Consider the following 23,945-nt stretch of genomic DNA (forward strand, 5'->3'; position numbering starts at 1 on the left):
CTATGGTGCCATAACATTAGAGCTGATGGATTAAATACACTTGCTGTAATGATGCTAGAGTCTGTAGGCTGTGATTACAAGGAATGTCCAAACAAGAAGGTACGATATTGATACTTGTGTAAGAAAAAAAACACGCACTGTATATTTCCCTGAGGATTTAACCACATATTACATACTGCACTGGCTACCTGTTGACTGCAGAATTGATTTAAAGGCTCTTTTATTTGTTTACAAAGCCATGGGTGCGTGGGTTGGTGCATTTCAGAGCCTCGCTGCCTCTGCTCTACCCCGAGGCCTGTTAAATTCTCAGAACAGCTGCTTTTAAATGTTCCACATGAAGACCAGTATGTATCATAGCAGCTCCAGAGCAAATATTCCTCCTTCATTGACATATTTAAGAAGAATCCCAAGGTGTACATGATTTTAATGGCTAGTGGTTGCAAATAATCTTTTAATATTTCAATATTTAAAATGATTCTTATTTTAGACTTTGACCTTACAAGCTGTGGCTCCGTTTTGCCTTATTTATTAGTATTTTGTATGTATTTTCTTTTGTTTTGCAAATTGATTTTTACAAGTTACTGTCTTGTATTCTACATACATTTTGCCTGTCTTGTAAAATGTCTACATAGTATATTAAAAAAAACTTGATTTAATTTGAAAAAACAAGTGCGTCTATAAATCCGTCTATGAGATGTTACTTGTCTCAAGAATTGCTAAAATTTATAAAAGATTAGCTGTTTTTTAAACGTATTTTTTCATCATAAAAGCTGTATTAGGTCTACTTGGCCTTTGCTCGTCTAAGTCTCGAGTTTTTCCCTCAAATGTGAACAGTTTATTTTAGATATTGCGCTAATAATAGTCTCCGGTGATAATTTTCCACAGGACGCTGCTGCGACTGGTTTCTACGATGGAAGCAGCGAGTGTGGGCGAATCCATTCACTTTGCGGGGGGGGGGTTGAAGCACCACTCACAAACTACAAGTAAGAAAATCATAATTAAAATTCATCTAAAGCAACAGTGACGTTCATCCTGGCATTTACTCACATATGTCATTACAACTAACTGTGGCGAGTGCTTTAGCGGTCAGACGGAGTTGGTTTCATTGTCTTCGGAGGGAAAAGAAACCCCCTTCCGAGTGATTTGTGCGAGTCGGACGAAAACCGAGCTGTGTGCCACATCTTCCACTAAATGATAAAGCCGCTACACCGGGAACTGGAGGCAGCTATAAAAAACCGAGGCTAGACAACCACATTCACGGTCTTCTGGTCGGAGGTTTGATTTATTTATTTTTTTTAGTTCTCAGAATCTCTCGAACTCTGCATCTTACATATAAATTTCTGTGGAGTTTTCAGAGCAGGAGGAAGTGTTGAGTTAACGGTTAAGTTAAGACGCCATAAAGTGGGAAAAAGTGGGCTTTAAACAACGTGGACTTTTTTTTGGAGACTCACATACAAGTGCTTATTAAAAAAGGTAAGTTTTTCTGAGTTTGTGATAACGTTACTTGTTTCTGTGAAGTCCAGTGAGCGCCCAGTCTGCTGTTTGTATAGTTTCACCAGGACAGAGGAGGGTGTTAAAGGACTACACCCATAGACTCACCCACATTCACATCTCACCTACATCACTCTGGAAAACACACTCAGACTGTCTCTAAATGTCACCCAGCATCCTCAGAAATACACTTTTAGTCAGGTAAAGTTCTACAAGTAGCTTGAACATACTGTAAACAAATCTTGAAGGCATACTAGAAATATAGTAATAATATAAACATGCATGTATATATGGAGCTGAAGATAAAGTAGGGCAGGGCAACACACTGAAAATGATGGTAATATATATTTATACGGACATTCACTAAATCAGTAGGTTTTATATTGTAATATATAATATTTAACAATGACTAATCAATAGAATAATAGTGCAGCTGTGTTTGTGTGTAAGATGATTATTTATTGGGAATGAATTTGTCATTTGTGTTGTGTATATTTAATTTGTTCTCGGATCTCTCTTATGAAAGATTACCCGAATATGTGACGCTGACCTAAATCGAAAGCTAACTTTTTCAGATTTACAGCTTGCTTTGGAAGCACGAATTGGTAGGAAGGCAATATGATAAGTTCACGTAAATTTTTCTGCAGCAAAGTAGTAAACAAAAAAAGAAGAGAGAGATTTTATCCACAATTAGGAAAAACTATGTGCTGTGAGGACCCAGTATAATTAAATGAAAAACAAAGGTTCAAAGTGAATGTCATGTCAAGCTTGTTTACCTTTAATATATTGGTTGGCCGATGTTATTGGCTGATATCGGTATTGGTTTTTCTTTTACAGAGCATGATATAGAAGAAAATGCATTGTGTAATTTCAAAAAAGGGTCATCACAACATTTGGTCAGCAGAGAAACTCTGATTGTTTTTGTATTTGCTCTATGTATGACATATTTGCACTAGTATGTCACTAAGCTGTGTTTTTTTGTCTTCTTTCTCTTTTTTTATTATTATTCTTATACTACTTGCTCTAGATTTGTATATATATTTATCCCTATTTCTTTATTATGTCATTGTTGCACTGCCTGCTCTACGTAACTTTTAATTGCCCCCTGGGGACAAGTTTTCTGAATCTGAATCTGAAACACTGTCAGCATTGTCTGCAGCTCATGCAGCAGAGCTCAGTGGTGCAGAGTCAAGCTTTGTCTTCATGGTAAATTGGGAACTAGTTTGTTAAATACCTTGCTGGAAAGTTAATACACAATGACTTCATCATTTTCCCTTATCAATATAACTCAAACAAATATATAAACAACATTTGCCAATATATCGATATCAGAATTTCTTACTCCCTATAATCGATACCAGGCTCTACTACCCATTCCTCAAAACTATGTCTTACTGCATATTATGCTTTGCCATCCCACTCATCTTAACTACTATTTCACACCATTTTACCAGTTAAAAAAAAAAAATCAGTTTTTATAACGAGACCGAAGCCAACATGTGATGCATCCAAAATTAAACAAACCCACTCAGCCATTTTTCAGCCAATATGTGGGCTTCTTCTTACAAACTCCATGATAAAATAAAAATAATGATTTTGCAGTTGTGAACTTTTGCTCACAAACCAATTACATTCAGTATGTGCAGTATAACTGACAATTTCAAGCAATTAGTGTGATGCACAGGGAGCGACTGCCGTTTCAGATTAAACAGCATATATTTGAAATACACATTAAATAATGTTCTTGCTTCTGTTGCGTCTCAGTATATCTCCTGCCCTCTGTGTGCCCCAGATTGATAGTTACACTGCCTTCCTCTCGTAAGCTGTAGCTCTACTATCTTGTTGCCTTGACTACTGGTGTGTCAGGGGACTTCATCCTGATCCACAGCATGATTTTCTCTGACACGAGTTCAGAGAGACTACCACGACGCAGCGCTGAAAGTGAGAATAAGTGGAGAGCTCATTTTCTCTTTTTTCCTGCCTGTACCCTGGGCCACCTCCTCACCCACCTGATGCAGTCGTTGTTACCAGTGGTACACAGTACTTAAGGCTGCAGTGCTGCTTTGCTCGTCCACTGCACAGCAGGCTGCACGCACCACTAAGATGGGAAGTGTGCTTTCTGTCTGTGCGCTCAACCATATCAGTTTGTTTGAATTTCATTCCATTTAAGAGAGGCACAATGCTCAGAGCATGAAAAACATTCTCATCGCCATGCTTATACAGAGTTAATGATGGGAAGCGTTCGATGTGACACCTCTGGCATATAAAAAACTGGCAAGTGTGGGGAAAAAAATTAGAAGACTAATTAATGCACTCTGTTCTCAAGAAGAATTTTTCTTGGTATGGATCAATATGCTGATGCATTTACTTATTTTTTGGTTAATCAGTTGGATATGTAGTAAAAATGTTTCATGATAAGTTCAGAACCCAGCAACACTCACTGTACTGTAATAGAAGACATGTTTCTACTCGCTAATAGCTTAATATTAGGCTTTGTCCACATGTACGCAGAGATTTATACCCCCCAAATAAATCTCCATCCACGTGAAAACACAAAAAAGCTGTCAAGAGCATGCCAGACTAATAAAATGCCATGCTGGCCAATCAGAAGCCAGAAACAAAAGCTATCTACCAGTTCCAGTTGGCCACCAAGGCAGGAATAATTTGTGTGGATTGATTGTGATGCTTCTGTTCCTCAGTATAGTGGAAAAGTAAATGTACATTTATGTCTAAACATGCAGAATGTCGTGTTAGCAAGGTTAGCAATGGCACTATTTTGGCCATGTCTGCCTTGGCACAGAATTACCTCAGGTAAAGAAAAGAGATAGCAGTGCACACAGTGCATGTCAGCTCTGCATACAGGGTTTCTGAGCATCTTTACCTTGGAAAGAGTCCATTTTAAGTGACCTAAAAATGCCTGTGGGTGTAGACGAAAGGTCAAAACACATAGAAGAAGCAACATTTTTGAAATTGCTGGACAACACTTCAGAAAACTAGTCAAAATTCACAATTAACCAGTTGGAAGCCGAGATCTTTTTGCTTTAAAAGTGATTTAAAGAATTAGTTGCTTCTGTTCCATGTCTGTGTTCTTTATTACTAATAATAATTACTAAATAATAATAATTACTTTATTTTTTATATTGAGTTTGTGGTGGATTTTTTACTTATTTTTTGACACCAGTACTCACTAACTGGTGCACCATCATAATGAGCTCCATCAGCTGTGTACCAGTCTCCGTGTACTGGGATTGCGGCTGCCCAACTCCCAACATTTGCACACAAGTATTGGTATTTATTTGAACACACTCACCCTTCATCTCCCCCTTTTCCTTTCAAATTTCTCCTCTGCTGTGCATGAAGTAACGAGCATCTGGGCAAAGAATAAACTTTGTCTTTGTGTTGACAAAACATTACACAGGAAATGAGGTGAGCCTGAGAACGGCAAACAGCAGTGAAACTGGTTAGAGGTTTACAGGAACCCCAGTGTAGCCTTGGGGAGGGCGATACATGTGGCACCAGAACTTGTGTGAAACAGTCTCATTAGGGAGAGAACTCACTGGAAAAACTGTGCAGAACAGGGATGGCTATGGGGGTTGGGGACAAGGAGGGAGACTGTTGCTGTGTAATCGAGGGGAATTTCAAACACCGAATGTGGAATGGCCATCTCGAGGGGCTGTTGTGTATCAAGCAATGCTCGCAGGCTGTGTTCACATCACAAACTTTCTCTGCAACTCCAGCAGTCAAGGCAGCGAGAACGTGACTTTCTTTGCGAAATAATTTTTAGGGAAGCAGCTATTTTTGACTGCGTCGCAAAATAAATTCCAGTCCGGCATGTAGCAGTTTAAAAAAAGACACCAGAATTGCCTCAGCTGTGAAAACCTATAAAAGATCCTGTGACATTTCAAATGCAAACCTGTATGCACAAGTGGGAATTGCTTACATTTTATAAGCACAAAAGGAGCAGCACACAGCTAACTGCGTAATGTCCTGAGGCGAAAAACAATCCCTGCAGCGAGGACTTAGTGCAATAAATTCAGCAGTTTATTTGTAACAATAGTCCATATGTGCTTAAAATACCAATTGTAAGGCAACTGTTTATATTTCAGACTGACAGAAGTTTATTTAATCTAATTCTCAAAGACCAAGCTACTTTTTAAAATCCGAATAAGAACAAGAAAGTCACAAAAAGAATACAGAATTAATTGCAGAAGCTCAAGTTTTGTTTAGGCTTTCAGGAGCATATTTTAGAGGTCACTTAAATCTGTAAAACAGTTTTCTTCAACCCTCTGCCTTATGTAAGTATGTTAGTGTTACATTAACCGCAGCATACACTGTTTTACTGTCTTTTGCTCGTGTGTCTCTTGAAGGTAAACTTTTAATTGAACTTCAAAGTTTCTTCAGACCTTCAGGACACCACTTTTAGTTTTTTTCCAGGGTGGAATTAGTTGGGTTTCATGTGGCTTTGTGTGTTTGAGGGAATAAATAGCAACGCCCATATTTATGTCTGCTCCAGCTCAGCCTGCACACTGAGCTGTCCTGGAAAAGTCCATGTGACCCAGAGCTGAGGAGATGCTGCCGCTTCCTCATCCTGTTGTGCGTTAGAGCGGAAGGACGATGGTCGAGCCTGCAGGCCAGTGTGATTTATACCGTAGCCCAGTTAAAACACAGACACCAAACATGATTCTATACTCTCAAGATATAGTTGGTCACTGCTGCTCTTTAATGTGCACTACCCTGATATCCTGAGCTGGACAAGACGCCACAAAATCCTGCTATCTGACAGGGTGTTATTGTTTTAAAATGCATTGCCTGTGTACTGAAGTGTTTAGAGAAACTAGCAGCCTACTAGCAGCGTAGGTCTTCCGCTCACTCAGTCCACAATTTAGTCGCAATTATCAAATGGATTTGCATTAAATTTTGTGCAACATCCATTGTTCCCAGAGTATGAATCCTAATGACTTTGCTGATTCTGTGACTCACTAGCACCACCAAGAGGTTGTGGCCTTGAGTGAAAAGTCTGGACAAAAATTGGATATATCGGCACAAAAAATGAATCACGCTTTCATGTACTCAATCATTTTGGACATTTAATCTAACACCATAATCAGGCCAAAATTTTAAACGTCCAGTAGTTTGGTTTATGATCAAATACATGTAAAATAGGGCTGCACTAGTGATCACTCGCAATTAGTCTGTCGATTATTTCTTGATTAGTTGCTTGATCTATAAATTTGAAAAACATTGGTGAAAATTGTCGATTAGTGTTTCAGAAACCCAAGATGATGTCCTCAAAAGTCTTGTTTTGTCCACAATCCAAAGACATTCAGTTTACTGTCATAGAAAGGGGGAAAAAACCCCAGAAAATATTCACATCCAAGTAATAGTTTGCATTATTACAGAAAGAACAATTCCCCATAATCCTCACTGGTGTTTAATGTAGTTGTTGAAAACCAGGACATCATTTGTGAATAGTATGAATGTTTTTTTCCCCATAACATTTGATGTTTTAAGTTAATTTGAACACAACGCCCATACGTATCATTTTTAGATTTCCCAACACCATGGTACAGCCTTTTTTCAATTGTCTGTATCATAATTTTTAATTTTTTTATTAATTTTTTTTTTAGCTTTTTCCTGAAAAATAAATGCATTTAAATGTGTTCTGCTGTGGCTCTAATGCAGTCAACTCTCTTTATCTGGAGTCATCAGTCACTCATATTACAGTCACTGTAATAGATGACATAAGTATTAGCTATTCAAATAATCATAACACCAAGAGTAAATATTGGGAAAATCTTTGTTTATGTTATTCTAATTTTTGACCCCAAGATTTTCATTTTTGCTTCAAATGTAATTCACTTCCAAATATTGTTTGGAACCTAGTATGCAGGACATTTTCATAAGTCTCTCAACTCTGTTTTTCCATGACTTTATTACTCTGTAGACACGCTCTTATGAATGTGATAACAGATAGAGACTACATTCTCCACCGGTGCTGCATAAGGAGTAGATGATTTGATGAGACGTTTGTGTGCCTTGCTGCACTAATTTGCATATTAATGAGGGAAAAACAACATCATTGAAACTTCTGTTAGCATTCTTAATGGCAAACTGCTAATACTAGTGTTCTTGAGTCGTGGGGGTCATGATGAGACAATGAGGTGCCTCTTGTTTAATGACAGGACATGCAATAGTCACAGCCCTAGCAGGGTTTTTCCTGGCTCAAAAGGGGTCTTAGGTAATTAACTCATGGCTGTGAGCATGATCAGTCCACACACAGCAAAGGCAATGCATCTTTGCCCCTTTGTTTGACAGAAATCTAGGAATTTTCCTGTTATTTCTGACCATTCGATGAGGTAAAATTGTCTATTATACTTGAGTAAATGAAACCTAAATAGATAAAACTGGTTTCAAAAAACTCACAAAAACAAAATAAAAAGACAGTTTATTATCATTTTGGCTTTGGTGATTGTCTGATGCCGAAAACCAGATAGAATCTGTTTTTGTTAGCGTTTCAACCGTTAGTGGAATAAAAAAAAAAAAAAAGCATCAATACGAGAACTAGAGCAAGAAGTAAATTATACTCGTGCTGCCCACCTTCTTTCATTTATTTCTTTTCCATCCATAACCCTGAGCAGCACTGTGAAGAGTTTGCGTCACTGGCCATTCCTCAAACCAGCCTGCCTCTCATGTTACTCAGTGACTTTGATTCATAAAACCGCAGGAAATTACACCTGTGTGACAATCATAAGAAATGAGAGCATCTGAACGGAGAAAAGACCTCATGCAAATTCCCACTGCTATCGTTTGTTCTTCCACAGATCGAATCGTCCTGTTGCCATTAAGACAGGAGCGGTGAGATCTCAGTAATTGAAAGAAAGAGGACACGGGTATAATACATCTCTCCCATAAATTCATTATAGGTAACACAGAGGAGTGGAGGTGTTATTCAGAACGATTATTATTATATAATTGAACTGCTGGTATTAGCAAAGCGGTCCACGTAGCATAGCTGGAAATAGTTTTTCTTGTATGTGTCATACTTTTTCCATTCTTTCTTCCTCCCAACCCCCGCACATCTCTCTTTCTGTCCCTCCCACTCACACTTCACCAGATAAATGAAAAAGATTAGCTCAGGTTTTGGCCAGTTTTTTCCCCAATTTTTCCATAAACGTAATATTCATTTGCTTCAGTTTATTATTTTATTTTTTATCTAACAGTTTTTATTAAAAATAAACTTGATATGTGGCTGTTTCTTTCTTTTTCAGTCACACTAAAGACCTCATATCTCTCGTGAAATACAAATTTCATATGGCTAATGCTAACAAAATTTGAGGTTACTCTGAAAGATACACAGACAAATAAATTGTTTTCTCCTTTTGTAATCTGTCCATAAATCTCTCTATAACACTTTTCTGTTTTCACAAAGCAAATGTTTTCTCCTATTTGGTTAAAAAGTCTTGCACCACGAAAACACAAAAATGCATATTTTCTCTCCAAGTGTCGTAACCTTTTTGCTTACTAACCCACACATGTTTGCGAGCCTCATACACAGTGTCTCATCAAATAGTTACTATGCTGTTTGTTATGGTTTTATTCTGGATGTGCTGTGTTTATGCACCCTCATATCCCCAATCATGAATACCCCTGCATACATGAATAAACTTATTTTGCAGAATATAACCATGGAAACAGAATTCAGACAAAACACAGAACCCAAAGGTGAATAGGCCCAGGTGGTCAAATGTGTTAGTGTCCTGGTTTGCATTGGTATGTTTTAGCCATCATTGTGCTTCTCTTTAATCTGTATATGAATACCAGCTGCTTAAAATCAATCAGAATATTAATTTGCCCATGAAGGTGGGGATTAAAATCGAGGTTGGCGTCTCAGCAACAACAGTCAGTATCAGCCTGACCTTTTAGAAAGTGGCTTTATTGAGAATTACAATGCCCCAGGACACTTGTCCCTCTATCGTGCAGCGATGGGTCGATATATTATCACCGTGCCAGAGGATTAATACTGTATCCACGGAGATCAGGCCACCAGCCACCACACACATATGCAGACACACACACACACACATAGCGTCCTGATGACATCTTATCTCTTATTGTTGTCCTGTGCATGACCACTGTCTCAACTCTCCACATTTTCTTCCTCAGCTTTGTTGCCTGAGAAGCATCACAAGCACATGAATTATGATAAACCGCTGCAGAAAACTGGGAGGAATTATTGAACGCATGAATCTTTAATGATTCACACAAGGATATTAATGAGGGTTGTTGGTCCCCTGTAGGAGCAGAGGAAGCTGAGCAGCCGGCGCCGTGGAAAGTAGAAGCACAGGGAGAGTGGAGGAGTGAAACGTAGAAGGTAGAAACACTAACCGAGCTACCTGCCTGCCCGTGAAAGTGCCGTGATCATGGGGAAACAGAACAGCAAGCTCCGGCCCGAGGTCCTGAACGACCTGAGAGAAAACACGGAGTTCACCGACCACGAGCTGCAGGAGTGGTACCGCGGCTTCCTGAAGGACTGTCCCACCGGCCACCTCACCGTGGAGGAGTTCAAGAAGATCTACGCCAACTTCTTTCCTTACGGAGACGCCTCAAAGTTTGCCGAGCACGTCTTCCGCACGTTCGACACAAACGGCGATGCCACCATTGACTTCAGGGAGTTCATCATCGCCCTGAGTGTGACGTCTCGCGGTGGGCTGGAGCAGAAGCTGCGCTGGGCCTTTAGCATGTATGACCTGGATGGGAACGGGTACATCAGCCGGGCAGAGATGCTAGAGATAGTTCAGGTGAGGACAGATTATGAACTGCATGACTCATGCTTTTGGATGTGTTTAATGCATGTAGGGGCTCTTTATGTGAGTCTCTTATCTAGTCTGAGTAAGGATCTGCATCATCCTAGGGACATCTAGTGATCTGAAGAGCTTCAGTGATGTGTGAGGTGAAAAAGAGTGAGAAATGCAAATTTAAAACATTCTACTTCTTGTTTTACTCCTTTGAGGGTCAGTGCATTTTGAAAATCTAAATGTAGTTAAATAGCAAAATAAGAATTCTGATTAAATGAAATCCCTAGTACTCTGCAAATAGTTCACTCTGTCTTAATTCGCTGTAAAATTGCAGAAAATACCCATTACACTTTCCCTAAGAGCTGAACCAAGATTTTGTGATTACTTTTACCACAGTTGGCTGTGCCTGCATTACCCAGAAACAGCGGGAGCTAGTGATAGCCTCTAAAGTTTTGCTTTGTCCTATCAATAATCTTAAAGATATTTACTGTACGGTCACATATGACAAACAAAAGCAGAAAACTTTCATATCTGAGCAGGTGGAACTTATCATTTGGCGTTTATGCCTGATATCTACACAAAAATATCAGTAATAGTTGATTTTCTGTTGAATAATCAACAAATAATTTCAGCTCCGTGCATTGTGTGTGTTCTAGCTTTCTGGTAATAACTAGTTTAGGGTTCAGTGATCATTCACAGGTCTGAAATCAGAAGATATTTTCACCTCCCATCATGGATGCAGGCTGCCCTTTCTGTTTTCTTATCACTGCGGCTATATTTACTCTTCCAATATGGTGAGCTGAGCAGCCTGCAGGGCCATATCAATATTGGCTCAGTCCGTTGTGTTTGTGGATACAAATGAATGTGCAAAAAAAAAAACTACATTAAAGCATCTGTACTTTTTTTTACTGTAAAATGCTTGTGTTTTTCAGTAAAACATCTTTCTCTCATCAGAGCAAAACACTTTTACTTGATATGAAGTGTGTAGCTTTTAAAATATGTAGCTGTAGAATAGACAGCGTAGCCGCGCATCTGGAAAAACTGTTGAGAATGAATTACAGCAAGTGGAACAGCAGGATGTTTCGTTGTCAGAGCACAGTCATTGTCAGGCAGCAGCTGAAAAGAGGTCGGAGCATTCAGACAATACATAAAAACTATGTCATGTGGGAACAGTTATTTTTCATCTTCGCTCCCTAAAAGCTTCACACAGACAGCCAGCAAAATCAATATGCACACGGCAGCAATCATTATCACCCTCCTTTGTAGGCAATTTACAAGATGGTGTCATCAGTGATGAAGATGCCTGAGGATGAGTCGACACCGGAGAAGAGGACGGATAAGATCTTCAGACAAATGGACATTGATAATGATGGTAAGACTGGTGTGTTGAGTGAATGTTCCCTGTGCATGTGTGTCCTTTTGTGAGATGATATCATAGCAGTCTATCACTATAGACCTCAGGCCTGCATCTTGCTTTAGAATAAATAGGTAGAAGCTGTTTAATGAACGTGCTGGTCATCCATAAACACAAAGCTTCAATATACCAGGGCTTAGAGCAGGGGTCACCAACCTTTTTGAACCTGAGAGCAACTTCAAGGGTACTGAGTAGTACAAAGGGCACCTTGTTTGATATAAACTTCCTCAAGAGCAAACTTGTCCCATCAACTTTAAACAACAATAATAATAATAATGAAAATAATCTGTAAAAAGACTGATCACATTTATGTTAATTATTCCTTACAATAATTATTAACAACGATTTCCACAACAATGACGGTAGGAAACACACACACACACACACACACATATATATATATATATATATATATATATATATATGGAAATCTGTTCCAATATTTAAAAGTCAGGTATCCCATCTCTGAAACTTTGGTAAAGATCTTTCTTGGCAGTTTTGTATGAATCAGCATATTTGCAGCATTTTGTTCAAAATCACACCAGTTACATTTCTGTGCAAATTATCACTTCTAACATTTTTATGAAATCATTGTCATCAAATCATGCTTCATTTGTGCAAACTACTACCTTTGTAACATTTTTGAACAATTCATGAACTCTGTCCCATGTTTGTATAAATTATCAGTTATGTAAGAAAAAAATGAACTCTTTCACATTATGAAATAAATCCTGTTACATTAGTACTAATCACCAGCATTGCAACATTTTTAACAGATCATAACAACAAATCATTACATGTTTTCAACAAATTATTTTTCACATTTTTGTGTAATGGCATGGTGTTTTGAATGACAACATGTTACCTCTTTCTTTGTCTGTAAATGTGTGTTAGTGGGAAGCCTGGCATTGCAGAGCTTATCATGTCTTACCTTTACCTTGCAGCTCACAGTTCAGATGGTTCAGTTTCCCAGTGATGTCCGTTAAAAATGCAAGGTCAAGAATCCACTCAGTGTCCTGAAGCAGCAAGGTGTCTTCTCTTTGGATCTCATCAACTCTTTGATTTCGGCCAACAGTGACAAAAAACACTACAAAACTGTTCCCCTGCTGATCCATGGGGTTTCTGTGTGTAGTAACAGGTCACCATGTTCAGCTGACAGCTCCTCCAGCAGCACCTTCAATGTCCTGGTTGTTTGGCTTTGGAGCCATTTATGATCTTCACGACACGAGTCATCACATGATCAAATCTGGCCACTTTTGTACATACATATGTCCTGCTGGTGAATGATGCAGTGGTAATGTAGGAATGTTGGGAAGTCTGGATCACCTCTGCATCGTACAATGAAGCCTGCATGGCGACCCGTCATGGAGGGAGCGCTGTCTGTCGTCACTAGAACAAGCCTTTCTAATGGTGCATTTTTCTCCACGAAGAAACTTTTAGCCACGTAGTAGATGCTAAGGCTGCCTTTAAGTCCCAGGTTTTTCCTGTCCGTGGTGCGCATACAGTCTATGTGCTACCAGGTGGCTAGTTAGCATGGAAGCTCTGTGGAGGCTAAAGTAGCATCTCTCCACATTATGCCGCTTTGCCGACGCAATAGTCGCCCCGCAAATAGGACACATACCTTTATCTTTCACTGTCGTTAAAAAAGAACTCTTCCTCCCGTCATCGTGAAAATAGTGTTTTCTCTTTCACTTCTCTGTCATGTTTTGGGGGTAAAAACCACATCTGGCTTCCCAAAGTGTCTGCGTCCTGACGCTTCAGCAGAGTGACGTGTAGTTGGACATGCGCAGTGAACTTTGACTCGGACAAGGTCAAAGTTCATTTACACCGAAGACATTTTTGTTTTTAAAAAAAATTATAACAAATATTGTAGTTTCAAATCTGCATTAATGTAAGTATTTTAGATTTTAAAAGAACAGCAACTCCAATTTTTTAATAAGGAATTTCATGGTGACTAGTGTTATTTTTAGAACATGTGTGGAGGGCAACTCACGTGGTCTCTGGGCAACCAGGCGCCTGCGGGCACCGTGTTGGCGACCCCTGGCTTAGAGGGAATGTGAAAAATAAGTATACTAATATAGCAGCGTTTATGACAAGAGTTTGTATCCATCGTTTGAAAAGAAACACATCAAAAAGAAAATATCATGAAAGATTAGTTATGTAATAGTCCTTTTACAGAACCACAGAACACTTTGGAGAGCAACGGGGAAGATGAAAGATGGAGAGAGAAATGGGCTATCATTTAACAACATGACATAACATGAACACAACGCATAAAAACCATTAGCAGTCTTTGTGGTTTGCTTCTTTAGCCTGCTGATTCACTCCAATGCTGGTGGGTTGACATTTAGTGTGAAAATGTGATGTTACACCCATGTGATGTGATCTAAGCACTTCCCAGGCCTCGCTGCTCTGAATGTATTCGACATGTGACGGCTCGCTAAGATATTTAAGGATATTCAGACGGCAGCTCGGTTTGTTTTGAAGCAGGTTCTGAAAGTCTGAAGGTCAAGCTGTGGCTCAGACTTAAGTTTTATAACATCACATGATCCAGCAGACGAGGCTTACAGCTGCTACAGCTGTGATAGAGGGTAAATCCACCAAAATTACCTTTTTAGATTTGTGGTAGATTAATCAAAATTTAAATACAGTTATAATCCTTGCACTGCTTGCTATTAGCATATGGGTGCTCAGAGGCTTTAATGATACTGTGCTGCTACAAAATGATCAGGTAAAATGTAAAATAACTGTGCAAGGATGGTTAGGTATGAATTTACTTCACAGTGCTGTTTTTTAAAATAGTTTTTAATGCTGTTGCAAGATTTTATGCAATAGAAAATGCTCACCCTGATGTATTTTAGGCAAAACATTCCCAACAAAAATTAGCTATTATGTTCTTCTAGATTTTTTTAATACATTTTTTTAAAAATAGATATAAAATAAATATAAAATTAATGTTGTCATTCAGGTGGATTGTTGCAATTTTGTACATAGTGTCTTCCAATTATTCACACAATGAATTTCCAAATTGACTACATTGCAATTGGTGACTGAAATTATACTTTTAAAAAATAATTACCAGTAAGCTTTTATGTGTAATTATATACAAGTAGCATCACCCATTCTTACTTGTTAAAGTGCTAATCAGTTCTCACAATGAATTACTAGAAATACATGAAAGCAGCGCAACAACATCACCTGCTGGCTGATGTAACTAGACAGCTATAAATGGCTTAATATTAATGCATCTTTGTTGTAATTGACTCAAAAAGACATGGTGTACTTTGCTGTGTTGTATCTGGGGCAGCGGTGATTATACTTGTCACATGAGCTCAAAAGGAACATCAGCTGTTTTTTTGGGGGGGATTTTTGTGGGTGGTTTGCTGGATGATTCACTGTCACGTTTTACTGTTGCTGACTGGAGATTCTTTTTTTGGTCTCTTCACAGGTAGACTGTCTTTGGAGGAGTTTATTAAAGGTGCCAAGAGCGACCCGTCCATTGTCAGACTGCTGCAGTCGGACCAGGGAGCCTCGCGTCAGTTCTGAGGACGTATTGGACAATGAGACACACACTCTATCACGCATGCACACCCACATGCATCCAGCTTCATGCTGTTCGTCTGATAGAGGCTTGGTCGTCACCACCCCGTCTCACCAGAAACCTTTCATTTTAACACTCCATGTCTTATTGTTTACATTAATGTATACTTCTCTTGTCAACGTGGCTCCGTCTCGGTGGACTATGAAGTGCTTTTAGTTAAGCTGTCCTGTGTTTGTGCTTTTCCAAAGCTCTTTGCCTTGAAATTGTTTCTACCCGTTTTCCTTAAGTGAAGTGCCATATGATATTTATACTGACTGGATTATATGCTTTTAAGTATTATGACAACCCGTTATGTTACACTAAGAGGAAACTAATTAAAACACTTAGTATAATTTGATTCAACTTAACTGTTGAAATGTGGCTTATTGTTGTTCAGAATATCAACAGCAGCTTAAAAGGCACAAGTTGGTGTTTTGAGCAGTCTCTATATGCATTTGGTATCGCATGCGCTCAGTGATTTTCTGATATTATAACAGTCTATGTGAATAAGAAGCCTGTGATTGTTTTTATTCCTTTTTATTTTTGTAACAAAAATGTCATTTTGTTTTCACACAATTGAAATAAAGTCGTGTAAGAAAAATCTACACAAGAAGTCCCACAGTATTCCCCCTGTCCTGGACCCACCACAATTGTCATTCACTGGTTTAAAAAGAGAAAAAACATGTTAAAGTCACATCAGGTTGGACATTGAAGTATTACTTTGACAAGTCCACATGTTAAAATACGTGCTCGAGGGCGGCTGAAGAGGGGAGAGGGAACAATGTTTGAAAAAAGACTTGAATGAACAGCTGAAGTGTGACATTCAGAACCTCCTCCCTCCTCTCCTCAGCTGGCGGCGGCTGTATAAATATGCAGCTTCATACGTTCAGCAGGTACGTGAGAAAGAGTTCACTCCAGGGACACGACGGAGACTCCCCTCCCTCCTGTCCCCGCATGACTGAAAGATGATGTGAGAAACTGCAGGTGTCTCCCATGTGTCTTTTCTGGAGTATTTCAGTAACTGGGTGACCGGGCCTCCCATTCGTCCACAGGAGAGGGGAAGGTGGGTCACGCAGGACCAGACCAGACCAGACCAGACCAGACCGAGCCAGTCTGGATCAGATTCCGGCCTGTCTGGACTCATAACTCAGTCTTCTGAAAATCGTCATCCAGGTCCACATCGCTGAGGTCGTAGTCCTCCTCCTCTGGAAGCTGAGGTGGACATGGAGGGTAAAATAAAGACAAGCTGTTCACAACAATGCTGATAAGCTTTTCAAAGATTCTTAACAGGTGCATGTGGCCTTTTACTGTGGAAAAAGAAATGTTATCTGGATCTTTTGAGAACAGTTCACCTGCAATATTACATAAGAGTGGAGACATAGTGTAAATTTGCAGTACAGAGGCTGTAAGAAGCTGGTACGAGTTTCATTTATGATGCTAGGTTGATAAAGCTACATTTAACCTAATTTTGAAGAATTATCTGCTATATCCTGCTGGTTTATGACTGAGAGCACTCCACAAGCTTTGTCGTTCTGGGGATTCGCCAATCCGTTCATCTGGTCATAACAGTTTAGCCCTCATCAAATTGGATCAATCAATTCTATTTTCATGTTCGTTGTGTGCAGACTTCACCCAAACAGCCGCAACAGTCACAGACTTGAGAATCTTTTCTGTTCAGCTACAGATGTGCTCTAAGTATAACAATTTTCGGTTACATTCCCATTTATTATATTGTATGTGTCCTTGAGGACTCACAAATGTTTCAACCAACTGAACTCCAAGCAGTTTCTGAGAGTTTTCTGCTCCCGTCACATTTTTACTCACTGTGGGCTCATTTATCTTTGAAAAATAATTTGCACCTTTATGGAAACAGTACAACCATGGCTACTATTAATTTTACAAAATAAGATTGAATCAACATATACAGCATTTTTCCAAAGTTATCAGTACTCAGGAAAAGTGGCAACTACACATACTACAGAAATTTAACATTTACATTTTTTTATTATTTATTTCTGCACTCACTTAATGTATTTAACTAAGTAAAACAGCCTGCAGTTCAGCCAAAAAGTCTCACTTTTTGCCACCTAACTTGGTTCCAGCTTATAGCTTCACTTTTAAATGAAGGACCGCAGAATTTCTTGATGTGTTTTTTCAGAACAGATCATAATCTGGTTAGATCAAGGATTTTTTTGTAAAAATTAAGTAAATTTGATGAAATACTGCAATTTCAAGCTTAGATTTGGTTGATATTCCGACAGAGCAGTGCGTCACAGATGAGTAGGAACTACTCGAGGAACATTAAAAAGTTAAAAATGATAAGTGTTGTAATGTTGACATTTTTTTCAAAGATCATTTTCAAACCTGCTGGTGGGTTTTAGGGTTCAGAGGATTAAAGCTATTTGGGTGAAGGCCTCTAATCTGCGATTGTCCATACATACATTAGTAAACACTCTGACCACGACACTGCTGTGATCTTCCCACTCACCTGTCCATCTTTGCCGTCCCAGGGTTCAACAGCATGAATCTTGGGCATTGCACCTCCTCCCAGTGTGGCAGTTGAGCCGCGGCCCACAGAAAGCTCCCTGAAGAGAAAATCAGGCATGTGAGTGTCACCGTTCAGCTGAATCTGGAGTTTCTGCTTTGTTTCTTATAGTGGTATATTTAATTTAAAAAAAAAAAAAAAAAAAAAAAAAAAAAAAAAAAAAAAATCGCAGAATTGCACCCTTTACCTGAGGAACTCATGAATGCCAGTGTCACTGAAGGAGCCCCTGAGCAGAGCAAACTTCATCTTGCGTGCGTTGATGGCGGCCATGGCGGGGTAACCAAAGCCACCGATACCCAGAGAGGCCTCCAGGTCCATCTGAGCTCCTGCCTCAGTCCACAGCCAGCTGACGGGACAGAAAGCAGACTATTAGTCACAGTCACAACTAGTAATTTAAATATTAATCATCTCTGGCTGGTCTCAGGTCCTTACCCCCACATCTTCTTCTTGTACTTCTCAGCCATCTTCATCATCACCTCCAGGTAGCCATTTCTACCAGATGCACCTATTTAGATACAAGGACAGCAGATGATGGTGAGTGAAGACGTACTCCCTCTAATATCTCTGTCAAGTCCTAAGTTTTGTGTCAGATTTATCCTTACAACTGAAGCGTGGAGTTTGTTATTACATGACAAGTGAGAATTGTAAGGCGCAGATGCATCATAAGGCCCTAATGACTCCACATTTCTGCTAAAGCTCATAATTTGTTTACAAACTATCATGTCATGTGTGTGTGTGACCTCACCTGTATCCAGGATGTGTGGCAGGACAGCGATTATACACAGCTGACTGTCCTCACAGGTCTTCTTCAAGACGTCTTCATTGAGGATCTAAGAGGCAAAAATTGGAATGTTTTCTATGAATTCACTAAATTTTTGCAAAGCATACAGACCATATTATTAAGCGTGAGTTCAAATGTGACGCATGACGTCCGGGTTTAATTTTAGAAATTGTGCCAAACATCAGAAAACTTTTTTGACAGTGTTTTGGATGTTGTGTTGATTTAATCTGAATTTCTTTTACTTGTTTGGTGTTGCAGCTTGTGCTAAAACATTTTCTACAGAACACATTAATGAAAATAACAGGAATTCTTTGGGCCACATTATTTGCAATGGCAAAAATCTGTTATCTTAAACTTTTCTGTTGTAGACTGTGACTTTATTCATTATGTGGGTCCAACAGCAACATTACAAATATGCATAAACAACCGTATTATACATGTTTACTGACCTCCAGCAGCTCAGGAGGAGGAGCGTTGTCAGAGAACAGATCCAAAGCCCTCTCAACAATATCTTTGCGGGAGCGACCTCCTTGGTAGTCCTCTGGCTCCTCACCTTTCTTGAAAATCTTGATGGTGGGAAATCCACGGATCTGGATGCACAAAGAAAAAAAAAACATATTCCTTTGATTTTAGCTGATGGAACAAATGCAAATGAAGAGAAATTAAGATATGCAGCTTTGACTTTGAAGCTGGATTCCCTCAGGCAAAGTCATCCTTGTTTAATTAGTATGGCCGGCCTGACCCACTATATAGCACTAACATAGTATGAATGCTTTGCTTGAACATTAACAGACATTCTTCAAAAATGGCAGCAGAGGCTTCAATTCAGTGTAAGAAGACTTAAACAAATCATAGTCATTTTATGTTTGAGACTTTCAAACTTTACTAGCAGGCATGTTTTCAAGGTTAAAGCCTCTTATGCAAAACTGATGCAGTCAGAGCTTAACAACTAATTTGACATGTAAATTGAGTTGAACCTTTTCCGTCATTTTGCACTGAAAAATGTGCTCCGTGTTTAGAAATGCAGCAGTTTTCGTCAGTTCTTACTCACCCCGTAGCGGCTGGACACAACCTGGTGTACAGTAGCATCCACAGCTCCCAGGCGCACTCTGCCCTTGGTCTGCTCCTTGACATCTGTGGCTGCAGCTGCCCACTCAGGCTCCAGGCTGGTAACGAAGGAGAAGCATGATAGTAAAGAAAAATCTTCATCATATGTTCAAGGAGGTTTTTGTTTTCACCCCAAATACAGAAATCACAATTGAAAATAACAGACTAGCACAGTTTCTTTTAATATGACTGACTTTAAAAAGTGTCACCGGAATGAAAAAACTACTTAAAAACAGTATATTGCAAATGTGTGCTTCTGAGATACTGACTTCAAATGTAGAAAACTTCTTTTGGAGGGTTTGGAATAACGGCTCAGATATGGATTTAATTCAACTGATGTAGTAGAAGTATTCACAGTGAGGTCTGTGGATTATCCAGACTTACTGGGCCACTGTTTCTGGCAAGTAACATTTAGTTTTTCAAATGCCAGTTTTCAGTACTTTCAGTGCGACAAACAATTCCATTAACCTTTGTTGAACAGGGGTGGCAGTAGAACTCTCAAACACACACAGTATATTTCACATTTGCAACTGCGCCTCTTAAAAGCGTCCGTAGTTTGCTATAGTGAGAGGGTTTCACTGTTTCGTGCACAAAACTCACTTCTTGCAGTGTCCACACCAGGGGGCGAAGAACTCCACCAGCCACACATCATCACTCTCCAGCACCATCTTGTCAAAGTTGTCATCGGTGAGTTCAACCACATCCTTCTTGCTGCCACCGCCGCTCTGCAAAATGACAGGTATGTGTTACTTAACCACAATCAACTGCAACTTAAAAGCCGCTGCACAGGTTCACTGCTTCCCCAACCTGCTTGTTGTAGCCAGAGCCACCGGACTTGCCGCTCAGCCTGTCTTTCACCAGAGCGCGCAAAGCATTCATTGCTCCGTCCACAATGGCCTGGCTAGTGCGTCCTCCTGAGGGGTAAAAGGACAAGCAGATTTCAGACATTGCAGCATTAAGCAATACTGTATTATAGAACCTAATAGGAAAATGTGTCTCCTAATAATGAAAGTTTCCTATGAAAGAAAATGTTATTTTTAAAGAAAAGACAAAGTGTGCTTGGGTCTCACCTACATGAGCTTTTCTTCTAAATATTCTGAAAGTATTTTCTGTATTTAGCTTGCTAGAATTAGTCCACCAGAAAAACTCCTCCTACTACTATACGTACCTTGGTACTCGTCTGGTTTGTTCTTATTGCCTCCGAAGATCTTGATGGTGGGGAACCCTCTGACGCCATACTGGCCACCCAGTGACTTGTGCTGGTCAGCATCTACGGCCCCAATCTTGACGATACCCTGAAGAACAGTCACAAAAAAACAAACAGATGTTTAATTGCAAAATAATATATCAGTATAGCTTCATAGTCCGTATGTCAGTAAACAACTGCTTGACACGCAACTGTTATATTATTGTAAACAATGTGGTTTAGATGAATATTATTAGAGGTGATAACTACGCTCAAGAAAGCACAACCCACGAAATAAAGAACAAGTCTTGCTATTATCTGGATCTGGTCCCATGATCACCCACGTATTAACACCCCAGCTTGAAGAGCTGTCATGATCATGCAATTTTAAAAGATGATTAACTGTCATACAAATCACAGCAATTAACTATTTGTCATTTTCTTATGATTTTATGCGTCTGTTAGTTTTACATTAGGTTATTAGTGCCTTTGATCACCACCTTTTTGCTGCAAATTCAACAAATCGCCCCCTCCGAGTTACTGGGTTTGCCTTTTTCTTTGGCTTGAAACCAATATGTGCCCACAGAGATGCTGTGGTGTTTGCAAGTAAATGAATGCAGTTAATGTTAATAGTCATTGAAATGCAGTAAGCTGAATATTTGAGAAGCATTTCCAGATTAAGAGTTGGTGCCATTAAACCATAGAAGGGTGGAAACGGTGGAAAACAATGTAGAAATATAAGATAACATTTCACTGAGTTTCAGGCAGCTGTTTTCATACGGGTGAACCCAAATGTTTTTAACAATTATATAAAAGTATTGCGGTCGGTAATTGTGTTAAAGCTACAATTTTTTCTTTTCCTTGTTTTTAAGAACTGAAAACACTCAAGGGAAACAATCTTTAACAACTGCCTTTACCTTCTTGTCTCCATTATTGTTAAGAAACTGTTCCTGATATATTTAAATATCCAGTTAAAGCGTACATAACCATCCCCTATCTACTGGCATATTACCAATGAAGGTATTCACTAGAAATGTGGGGATATGTAATGTCAACAAAGCGCCTCTCTGCTTGGGCTCCTACATGTTTTCATGCAATTGCTTTCTGCTGAGATAACAGTCAGTCAGTTAGTCAAGAACGTAAATGCTAACTGATGCCAAGATGGCCGAAGACGTTTTGTTTACCTTGAGGGCAGTGGCAGCCTTCTTCCACTCTGGAGCTAGACTCTGACAGTGTCCACACCTGAGGCGATAAGCAGAAGAGATGCAAGGAGTCCATAAACAAATTCATTTTGATGTTGAATTAGAAAAGATGAAAACCTTTAATTGCTGTCAAGATATTTTTATTATAGACATAATTTGTACTGTATTAACCCTTTGATGCACAACATGGGTCAAAAGATACCCATACTCCATTGAATATGGGTCACTTTTGACCCATGTGCATCAAAAGGTTAAACATGACAACTACAGAACCAGTGAATTTACCAGCTTTCATTTATGTAGGTTTTATGATATTATATCTCTATTCTGTGAAGCATCTGTGTGTGCATGCATGCAGACTGATTTTATCTATTTTAAAACATATCTTCTACTGGTTTAATCTCTGTGTTCAGCACTTCTGTACAAGATTGCATCTGCGTAACATAGGAGGAGCTACCGAGTTTGTTTACAAGCCTCCACGGTCTCTTCCGATCACAAGGTTAATGTGTCGGTGAAGGGGAGGAATTACAACTGGTGACTGAACCACAATTTCCATGTATTTAAACTACGATCACTGTGGCACCGTTTGGTTGATCTGATCACAGAACAATGGTCTCCACAGGTAGAAGGACTCACCAGGGAGCGTAAAACTCCACCAGCCACAGACTGTCACTCTGGATCACCTCCCTGTTGAAGTTGGAGGGGGTGAGTTCAACAACATCATCACTGGATGAGTACAAAGCTTGGACAGACAGGACCAGTGAGCAGCCCAGCACTCCTGAAACACAACATACAGCAAGGTTTACTCTCACAAATGTGTGCTCAGTTAATTAAACATTAGCTAAACTTAGCAGGGACAAGGAACTAATTTACTTACTTCATATACAGTTTCTACCTATAGTTATGTAACGGCAAGTGAATTTTACGTGTATTAATTCATTGATTCAACGATAACTGAGGCCCTGCTCTGTTTTCTGCACCTCCACTTAGCTACTCAAGCTAACCAACAACAGCGAAAACAAGCCATTATCATAAATGCGTTCACAAAAACGACACTTTGTATGAGTTTGGAAAGCTGCTGGTGTTGTCTCTCACCGAATAAAAGCGGTCTCATGGTTGTAGCTGCTCTCTGCTCGTCTCCTCGCTCCGTTAAATCGACCACACAACCAGCCTGCTGCCGCTGCGGCTCCCACAAAAGTAGATCGAAAAAGCTCACCGTGGCCCACGCTGATTGGTCGAGAGGAGGAGACGTCGCGCCTCAGCCAATCAGCGGCCGCCGTGTAGTTGAATGGAACCGGTGCGCTGGAGAGGAAGGAGGAGGAAACAACACATGGAGCCGCACCAAGAGAAGATGTAGGATGTGACTGACTCAGTGTAACACCGTAATGTCTTTGTGCATCTGTGATATATATTGCATCATATATTTCACAAAGCAATGGTGTAAAAGTACCCTAAAAGAAGGTGGAATGGTGGAAGATGTAGAACCCCCCTTACCTCACTGTGAAAGTAACACTGCTTAGGTATTTACATATTAGAGACACAAATACAGGAAACAATATTCATTTGTAAAGGAAAATGTAGTGTGAGAAGAACCATTTCACATAAATCACACTCACAAACTAAAAAACAATCAGCCCACATTGCAAAAAATTGAACATTTTAAAAAGTTTGTAAAATTCTAATTTGAACAATTTGCTGTTAATTTGCCCCCTTTACCCCTATTTTGGTCAATTACAGATATTACCCACTAAAAATCACGGAAAAAAGTATTAACTTACACATTAACTGTAATTAATACATGCCACAACTGTAAATAATGTCCACACGAAGCATCTGTATTTTTA

The 23,945-nt window shown here is 39.4% G+C and overlaps 2 protein-coding genes across 2 annotated transcripts; one reads left to right on the forward strand and one right to left on the reverse strand.

The window, feature by feature from the left end:
• Positions 1–1,174: 1,174 nt before the first annotated feature.
• On the forward strand, positions 1,175–15,893 carry hpcal1 (hippocalcin-like 1). The gene is made up of 4 exons (XM_023267026.3): positions 1,175–1,473; positions 9,789–10,289; positions 11,553–11,658; positions 15,149–15,893. Exons 2-4 carry the CDS (start codon positions 9,912–9,914, stop codon positions 15,244–15,246), a joined length of 582 nt encoding a protein of 193 aa, XP_023122794.1. The 5' UTR covers positions 1,175–1,473; positions 9,789–9,911; the 3' UTR covers positions 15,247–15,893.
• On the reverse strand, positions 15,802–23,352 carry pdia6 (protein disulfide isomerase family A, member 6). Its single transcript, XM_023267024.3, has 13 exons — positions 23,197–23,352; positions 22,738–22,879; positions 22,084–22,141; positions 20,882–21,008; positions 20,521–20,627; positions 20,314–20,438; positions 19,658–19,772; positions 19,056–19,196; positions 18,571–18,655; positions 18,258–18,330; positions 18,013–18,171; positions 17,769–17,865; positions 15,802–16,492 (listed from the first exon to the last, which is right to left on the reverse strand). Exons 1-13 carry the CDS (start codon positions 23,213–23,215, stop codon positions 16,421–16,423), a joined length of 1,320 nt encoding a protein of 439 aa, XP_023122792.1. The 5' UTR covers positions 23,216–23,352; the 3' UTR covers positions 15,802–16,420.
• Between the last annotated feature and the right edge of the window lie 593 nt (positions 23,353–23,945).

This window comes from Amphiprion ocellaris, chromosome 12 (assembly GCF_022539595.1).
Source record: "Amphiprion ocellaris isolate individual 3 ecotype Okinawa chromosome 12, ASM2253959v1, whole genome shotgun sequence".
In the NCBI taxonomy this organism is placed as follows: domain Eukaryota; kingdom Metazoa; phylum Chordata; class Actinopteri; family Pomacentridae; genus Amphiprion; species Amphiprion ocellaris.

What these genes read in the sequence shown, in the direction of transcription:
- hpcal1 (XM_023267026.3), top strand. Translation starts at nt 9,912, where the DNA reads ATGGGGAAACAGAACAGCAAGCTCCGGCCCGAGGTCCTGAACGACCTG. An exon ending in AGATGCTAGAGATAGTTCAG is followed by an intron (nt 10,290 to 11,552) that starts GTGAGGACAGAT and finishes CCTCCTTTGTAG; the next exon opens with GCAATTTACAAGATGGTGTC. An exon ending in AATGGACATTGATAATGATG is followed by an intron (nt 11,659 to 15,148) that starts GTAAGACTGGTG and finishes GTCTCTTCACAG; the next exon opens with GTAGACTGTCTTTGGAGGAG.
- pdia6 (XM_023267024.3), bottom strand. An exon ending in TGGTGTGGACACTGCAAGAA is followed by an intron (nt 19,773 to 20,313) that starts GTGAGTTTTGTG and finishes CTTCGTTACCAG; the next exon opens with CCTGGAGCCTGAGTGGGCAG. An exon ending in GGGACGGCAAAGATGGACAG is followed by an intron (nt 16,493 to 17,768) that starts GTGAGTGGGAAG and finishes TGTCCACCTCAG; the next exon opens with CTTCCAGAGGAGGAGGACTA.